The following is an 8448-nucleotide window of genomic DNA, read 5'->3' as shown; positions in this document are numbered from 1 at the left end:
GTTAAAAGTTCAAAGGCCGAAACCAAGACCCTGTGCAGCTAAATAAAATTTTAAAATACTTTTTAAAAAATTAATAAATAAATATTAAGAAAAGAGAGGACTGGAAAATGTTCCTATATCAGCCGTGTTTCTTTGGCTCCTAGAGACAAGCACAAACAGGCTCCAGGCTCTGTACATGCCAAGTCACTTCAGTCGTGTCCAGCTCTTTGTGATCCTGAAGACTGTAGCCGGCCAGGCTCCTCTGTCCATGAGATTCTCCAGGCAAGAATACTAGTGGGTTGCCATGCCCTCCTCCAGGGGAATCTTTCCATCCCAGAGATGGACCTGGGTCTCCTGCATTGCAGGAAGATTCTTTACCTTCTGAGCCACCAGGGAAGCCCAGGCTCTGTGGGCCTCCACTAACCGAGCACCTCCCCGGGCAGCCCTGTGTGTGGGGCTGCAGGTGAGGCAGGGAGCTGTGGTCTCTTCCTGGCCTGGGCAGTCAGAGGGTGGGTTGCGAGCCTCCCTCCTCCACACTGAGCCCCACTGTGCACAGTAATGGCCTACTAGGTACCAAGTGCTTTCTGATGTTGCTAACAACCTCGAGTAGGTTGTGCTCCTGTTTACAGAGAAAGAATCTGAGGGGTGGAGAAGGCACTTCACCTATCTCAGGTCAGTCCCAGATTCCCTGATTGTAAAAGCTGAAATTCAAATACTTCTTTATTATTAGTCACCATGCTGTACATTACATTCCCATGACAGCTTTTTTTTAAATTGTTTTTATTATTTTTAGCTGCGCTGAGTCCTTGCTGCTGCAAGGGCTTTTATTTGTACCAAGCAGGGCTTACTCTTAATTGCAGAGCACAGGCTTCTCATTGGGTCGGCTTCTCTTGTGGAGAACTGGTCCTAGGGTGGGCCTTAGTAGGGGCTGCATGTGGGGTCAATAGTTGTGGTGTATGAGCTTAATTGCCCTGGGTCATGTGGAATCTTCCCAATATGTAATTAGTCACACAGTCATGTCTGACTCTTTGTGGCCCTTTCGACAATTCCCGCCAGACTCCTCCGTCCTTGGAATTTTTCAGGCAAGAATACTGGAGTGGGTTGCCATTTCCTCCTCCAGGGGATCTTCCAGACCCAGGGATGGAACTCAGATCGCCTGTGTTTCCTGCATTGCAGGCGGATTCTGAACCACTGGACCACCAGGGAAGCCCCCATGACTGCTTCTATAACATGAAGATTGTACAGTTTAGCCCACTTCACTCATGTTTGTGCAACCCCCAACCCCTTCCCCCTGGCAACCACTAACCTGTTCTCTGTACCAACACGCTACTTTTTCCTTTATTTTCAAAGATTCCACATTTAAGTGAGATCGTGTATTTGCCTCTTTCCTGACATTTCACTTAGCATAATACCTTCGAGCTCCATCCATGTTGTTGCAAATGACAAGATTTCCTGTTTTAATGGCTAATATTCCTATCTATCTATATATATAATGTAATATATGGCATTTCATCTTTATCTATTCTTCTACGGACGAGCACTATGAGCTTCCATACCTTGGCTATTTTAAATAATGTTACCTTGAACATAAGGGCACATACATCTTTTCAATTGTTTTCCTTTTCTTTCTGTAAATACCCAGAAGTGGAATTTCTGGATCATATAGTAGTTCTATTTATAATTTCTTAAAGAAACTTCATACTGTTTTCCTTAGGGACCACACCAATTTACACTCCCACCAACAGTGCCTTCAGAATTCCCTTTTCTCCACATTCTGGACAACACGTGCTATTTCTTTTTAATCATAGCCATTCTATAGGTGTGAGGTGTTATCTCCTTGAGGTTTAAAATACCATGTCCCTGATTAGCATACACCTTTTCATGTACCTATTGTTCTGTATGTACTTATTGTTTCATGTACCATGTACTGTATGTCTAAGGAAAAACTTTCAGATTTTCCGCCCATTTTTTAACGAGATTCGTTTTTGCTATTAAGTTATGTGAGTTCTTTGTGTAGTTTAGATATTAAAGTGAAAGTGTTAGTCGTTCAGTCGTGTCCAAACTCTGTGACCCCCGGGACTGTAGCCCACCAGGTTCCTCCGTCCATGGGATTTTCCAGGCAAGAATACTGGAGTAGGGTGCCACTTGCTTCTCCAGGGGATCTTCCTGACCCAGAGATGGAACCTGGGTCCCTTAGCATTGCAGGTGGAGTCTTTACCGTCTGAGCCACCATTAATTCCTCAGCAGATACACGATTTGCAAATATTTTCTCTCATTTCATAGATTGTCTTTTCATTTTGTTGATGTTTTCCTTTTCTGAGCACAAGTTTTTAGTTTGATATAGTCTCACTTGTTTATTTCTTGTTGCCTTTGTTTGGTGCCAATTCAAAAATATTATCCCCAAGACTGATGTTAAAGAGCTAGCTATTGCCCATGTTCTCTTCTAGTTGTATGGTTTCAGGACTTATGTTTCAGTCTTTAATCCATTTTGAGTTAGTTTTTGTGGACGGTGTAAGATAGTGTCCAGTCTTCCCAACACCGTTTATTGAAGAGACTGACCTTTCCCTATTGTATATTCTTGGCTCCTTTGTGGTAAATTAATTGACCATTCAGAAATAAACCTGTGGGTTTATTTCTGGGCTCTGTATTCTGTTCCATTGATCTGTTTCTGTACTGTTTTGATTACAATAGCTTTGTAGTATGCAGTATTAAATCCAGGTTAAATCATGCAGTATGATAAATTCAGCTTTGTTCTTTCTCAAAATTACTTTGGCTATTTGGGATCTTATGTGGTTCTATGTAAGTTTCAGGATTGTTTGTTCTAGTTCTGTGAAAAATGTCATTCAAATTTTGGTAGGGATTACAGTTTTAACAATATTAATTCTTCTGTTGCTGAACCAAATGTAGAGTCACTCGCCCACACAAAGTAATGCCAACCTACTGATGCATCTTTGTGGTGAAGGAAAGTGCAGTGATTACTGCAGGGCCCCAAGCAAGGAGTTCAGGAAGCCAAATATTTATCTTATTATTTACTTATTTGTTTGGTCATACTGCTGTGCCCCTTGCAGAATCTTAGTTCCGACTAGGGATTGAACCCAGGCTTCCTGCAACGGAAGCTCAGAGTCCTAAACACCAGACCACCAGGGGATTCCCCCAGACAGCTAATGTTTAGAAGGCCTAAATACCAAGAAGGCTTTCAGGGAAAGATTTTTAAAGGTTAGGTGTATTGAACATTCTTCTGACTGATTAATTGGGAGTTGACATCATCAACCTTCTTGTTAACTTCTTTCCCCTAGTGCACGTTTCAGCATCTGCAAAACAGCTCAAAGGACATGCCTCAGAATATTATCTATAGCCCTTGAGGAGGAACTAAAGATCCTTGGCTTTAATGGTGAAACCATTATTTTGTCTTGCTTGACTCTTTCCCTGCGTTTCTGTATTTTTGCACTTCTCTAATAGAATTTATTCTTTGAAACTTGGGGAAAGCCAAGGAGGCTAAAGTTTTTCTACAGACAAGGCAGGCAAAGGATATGGTGGGGTCTGTCCTAGGAAGGCCCTATAGGGTCCTGCTCAGTTATACTTCCAATCCATGAGCATGGACTATCTTTGCATTCATTTGTATCTTCAATTTCTTTCCTCCAGGACTTCCCTGGTGGCCTAGGGGTTAAGAATCCATCTTCACGTAAAGAACAGACTTTTGGACTCAGTGGAAGGAGAGGGAGATAATTTGAGAGAGCAGCACTGAAACGTACACATCACCATGAGTAAAGCAGATAGCCAGCGCAAGCTTGATAAATGACGCAGGGCACCCAAAGCCAGTGCTCTGTGACAGCCTGGAGGGATGGGGTGGGGAGGGAGGCGGAGGGGGCGTTCAGGATGCAGGTGACGCATGCGTATCTGTGGCCAATTCATATTCAGTTCAGTCGCTCAGTCGTGTCTGACTCTTTACGACCCCATGGACTGCAGCATGCCAGGTCTTCCTGTCCATCGCCAACTCCAGGAGCTTACTCAAAACTCATGTCCATCGAGTCAGTGATGCCATCCATCTCATCCTCTGTTGTCCTCTTCTCCTCCTTTCCCAGCATCAGGGGCTTTGCCAATGAATCTTTTTTTTTTTTTTTTTTTAAATTTTTATTTATTTATTTGGCTGCTCTGGGTCTTAGTTGTAGCATGTGGGATCTAGCTCCCTGACCAGGGATCGAACCTGGGCCCCCTGCACTGGGAGCTCAGAGTCTTAGCCACTGGACCACCAGGGAATTCCCTGCCAATGAATCTATTCTTCACATCAGGTAGCCAAAGTATTGGGAGTTTCAGCTTCAGCATCAGTCCTTCCAATAAATGTTCAGGACTGATTTCCTTTAGGATGGACTGGTTTGATCTCCTGGCAATCCAAGGGACTCTTAAAGTCTTCTCCAACACCACAGTTCAAAAGCATCAAGCCGTTCAGCTTTCTTTATAGTCCAACTCTCACATCTATACATGACCACTGGAAAAACCATAACTTGGACTAGACTGACCTTTATCAGCAAAGTAATGTCTGCTTTTTATTTATTTCTATTATGTTGACTGTCCTGAGTCTTCATTGCTGTGTGCAAACTTTCTGCAGTTATGGCATTCAGGCTTCTCATTGCTGAGCACAGACTCTAGCGCACGTGGGCTCAGTAGCATGCCCCATAGCATGTGGGATCTTAGTTTACCCCACCAGGGATTGGACCTGTGTCCCCAGCTTTGGAAGGTAGATTCTTAACCACTGCACCACCAGGGAAGTACCCTATCTCTGCTTTTTAATATGCTGTCTAGGTTTGTCATAGCTTTTCTTCCAAGGAGCAAGTGTCTTTTAATTTCATGGCTGCAGTCACCATCTGCAGTGATTTTGGAGCCCCCCAAAACAGTCTGTTTCCACTGTTTCCCCATCTATTTGCCATGCAGTGATGGGACTGGATGCCATGATCTTAGTTTTCTGAATGTTGAGTTTTAAGCCAACTTTTTCACTCTCCTCTTTCACCTTCACCTAGAGGCTCTTTAGTTGCAGGGAATACAGATTGGATCCCTCATCAGGGAACTAAGATTCCACATGCCTGGGGCAACTAAGCCCTCAACCTGCAATTTTTGAGCCCCTGCACTCTAGAGCCCACAACTATAGAAGCCCAAGGGCCACAGTGAAGACCCAGTGCAGCCAAAAAAAAAATTTCCTTCTTCAATGTCTTTTATAGATCTTTCACCTCCTTGGTTGAACGCATTCCTGTTATTCTTTTTGTTGCAATCGTAAATTGTTTTAATTTCTCCAAGACACATCTTTCTATATCCTGCAACTTTAATGAATTTATTCAGTTTATTTGGCAGCTTTTCTATATACATCATCCTGTCACCTGTAAATACTTTTCTTTCCAACTTAGTTAACTTTTACTTCTTGCCTAATTGCTTTGGCCCGTCAATCACACAGCTGGTTAGGTGTAAAAGCTGAGATTAAAAACTTTTTTTTTTGGCTGCACTGTGTGGCTTTTAAGATTTTAGTTCCCTGAGCAGAGACCGAACCTATGCCTTCTGCAGTGGAAGCTCTAAGTCCTAACCATTGGATCAACAGGAATTGCCTCAAAACCCACTTCCTCCTCAGATTCTACAGCCCTTATGCAAATAGAGACACTATGTCTACCTTGCTATTTAGGCCCTGGGCAGGGTTGAGATCTGAAGGTCTCTTACTCTGGACTGAGCAAAGGATGGGGAGCCAAGTCCCTGGTCTGCTTCCCCTTCCCTGGTAGGATCACACCAACTCCGACCTATAATGGGCATGTCTAGTATAAACATTTGCTGGGGTCCACACTGGGCTGAGCACTAAGGGATACTGGAAGCTTAACAGTGAACAGTTAATGAAGCTTAAACTGGACCGTCCTCTGGAGGTTTGTGTATACTCTAAGGTGCTGACCATGAACATTCAGGCCCCTGTCAAACCTAACCACTCCAGTCCACACACCTCATAACAAACTCAGGACACCAGAGCTACTGGAGCAGGGAGCAAACATGGTAGGGCTCCCTGGCTTTGAGTGTCATTTAATAACCAACTCAATGATCATGTGCAATCCTCTTAATACTTTTAAAAAACTTTTATAATTTTGGCCATGCCTTGAGGTACATGGGATCTTAGTTCCCTGACCAAGGATGGAACCTGTGCCCCTGCAGTGGAAACTTGGAGTCTTGACCACTGGACCACCAGGAAAGTCTATCTCTTTTTTCTAAATACTTCATTATTGTGGTAAAGAGCAAGTCTCATTTTGATACCAGTGCATCTCAAACCTTTCCCTGCTGCTGGTTAATTTCTCTGAACAAAGACAACAGGATTCAGGTCCAGAGCCTTCAGCAGGTAATGGTATAGGATTACAAATTATAGTATCATTCCTCTTTTGTTTTCATTGCTTTTTGTTTATATTCACTTATTTCTGTATTTAGGTTTTATTTATTTATGGCAGTATTCAGTAGTTTCTGGTAGCACGTTATTAGGGTCAAAGATAATACCATGAGTTTGAGGATTAAGTCACAGGGTTAGGAGTTAGTTTCAATCATGAAGTCTGACACAGCTCTGGAAAAACAAAATTTTTCCTTTGTAAAATGGACATGCTGGCTTAAAGATGCTCCTCTGCCCCCAAATAAGGACATAAACATTACCATGTGTCCAATGCACCCTATAGTATGAAAGAAAGGTCCAAGTACCAAAACTTAGAGCAAAACAGATTAACACTATGAAACAACAAAAATGGCTGTTTCATCTCCCAATTTATTAACTAGTCATAGACCCCATCAGTGACAGAGGCAGTCTCACGCTTGTAACATTAGTTTCAAAAGTATGATTTTAACCCAGCTGTAGACATTAACATACTCCTTTCCAAATGATTCTGTATTTTCAAGGTTACTGAAAGAAAATGGCAACCCACTCCAGTATTCTTGCCTGAGAAATCCCACAGACAGAGGCGGCTTGTGGGCTCCAATCCTCGGAGTTGCAAAAGAGTCTCACTCCAGTTAGCAATGGAACAATAAGGACAGTATGAAATGTTATCAGTTGCGGGAAGCTGGGTGAACCTTTACACAGAATGTCTCGATTATTGTTCCAATTTCCTCTGAGACTACAATTACTTAAAACTGAATTAAAAATTACATGTCCCTCATGGAAATAAAGAATAAACCTTTTAGGTCAAATTTTAAAACGAAAATCTGCAAGTTACCCTAGTCAGGAGAACCGTGAAGCCCAGTGAAAAAGCCTTATTTCCGTCTAAAGTTTCTTACCAACTGTGGCAGTAATATAAAGACGACATGGCACGTCTCTCTGCTCTCCCCAACTCCTAGACCAGGGAGGCTCTCAATGAGCCGTCTGCTCACAGCGAACAGGTGAGAGGGAGGCCCCCGATTTTGTGAAAACCCAGGGAGAGAACGCTGCAAATAATTTACTTCCACCACTCTGCGTTTGAGGCTCACACGCACCAACTGCACATTCCCGGGCCAGCATTCTGCGGGGGCCGGGAGACCGGTCGGGACCCGGGGGGTCTGAGGTTCATCTCGCGACCTCCGAAGACAGCAGAGAGTCAGCCTGGCTCAGGGCGAGCTGGTCCTTCTTCTCCTTCTGCAAAACCTGATCCTCCCACAGCGCCTGGTCCACCTGGTCGTCGGTGAGCACCACGGGCTTGAATTTCTCGTCGAAGAGCCGCTCATTGGCCTCCGAGTGCAGCTGGTGGGGCCCGACGATGCGCAGGTGAGCCGGCAGGTGCAGGAACTCGTCGTCGTTGATGTCGCAGTCGCGCATCCGGGCCCCCAGCACCCACCAGCGGCCCACGAAGCCCACATCCAGAATCCGGTCGGGGAAGTCGGTCCAGCGGGGCTGCAGGTAGCGACAGCGAGCCTGGTAGAGGCTGGCCTGGGCGTCGAAGGGCGCCTCGTACACCAGCGAGCAGAGGCCCAGGCTCACGTGGCGCAGACAGCCGCGACCCCGCAGCCAGAGCAGCCGCTGCACGAACGCCTCCGAGTCGCGGTTGCGAGTGGCGGGCGCCAGCAGCAGGAGGGTCCCCGATGCGTCGAGCAGCGCCTCCTCGAAGGCTGCCTCGCTCGGTGCCAGGGAGCAACAGGCCGCCGCGCCACCCAGCAGCCCCAAGTACACGGCCGCCCTGCCGGGCCGAGCCCGCGCCGCCGCCGCCGCGTCCTTGCAGGCCTCGGCGTAATCTTGGAGCAGCGAGCGGGCCCAAGCGCCTGAGGGGAGAAAAGAGGATTGAGAGCCGCCCGGCCGCTGGCGCCACCCACCCCGCCGCCTCCCGCCGCTACTCACCCAACCGCGCCCACACGCCGGGCTTTGGGGCTGCAGCGTCACCCGCCTCTCTACGGCTTCGGGACCAAAATCTCTTCAGAGCGGCAGCCGCCATTGTCTTCCGGCTGGGCGTCCGCGCTCCGAAGAGAAACACCAAGCATACAAAACAGAAGGCCCGGAGAATC

At 46.0% G+C, this 8448-nt stretch overlaps 1 protein-coding gene across 1 annotated transcript; it reads right to left on the bottom strand.

Annotated features, from left to right (window-relative positions):
- Positions 1 to 6728: 6728 nt before the first annotated feature.
- TIMM29 (translocase of inner mitochondrial membrane 29) lies at positions 6729 to 8405 on the bottom strand. The gene is made up of 2 exons (XM_027969662.2): positions 8285 to 8405; positions 6729 to 8208 (listed from the first exon to the last, which is right to left on the bottom strand). The coding sequence occupies exons 1-2, from the start codon at positions 8376 to 8378 to the stop codon at positions 7520 to 7522; spliced, it is 783 nt and encodes a 260-aa protein (XP_027825463.1). The 5' UTR covers positions 8379 to 8405; the 3' UTR covers positions 6729 to 7519.
- Positions 8406 to 8448: the final 43 nt, after the last annotated feature.

This window comes from Ovis aries, chromosome 5 (assembly GCF_016772045.2).
Source record: "Ovis aries strain OAR_USU_Benz2616 breed Rambouillet chromosome 5, ARS-UI_Ramb_v3.0, whole genome shotgun sequence".
Taxonomy (NCBI): domain Eukaryota; kingdom Metazoa; phylum Chordata; class Mammalia; order Artiodactyla; family Bovidae; genus Ovis; species Ovis aries.
The sequence above is the reverse complement of the archived record's forward strand: the minus strand, read 5'-3'. Positions and strand labels throughout refer to the sequence as shown.

Bases quoted from the DNA above. Each gene is read 5' to 3' on its own strand.
- TIMM29 (XM_027969662.2), bottom strand. From the start codon at position 8,378: ATGGCGGCTGCCGCTCTGAAGAGATTTTGGTCCCGAAGCCGTAGAGAG. The intron at 8,209-8,284 runs GTGAGTAGCGGC...TTCTCCCCTCAG, and splicing joins CGGCGTGTGGGCGCGGTTGG to GCGCTTGGGCCCGCTCGCTG.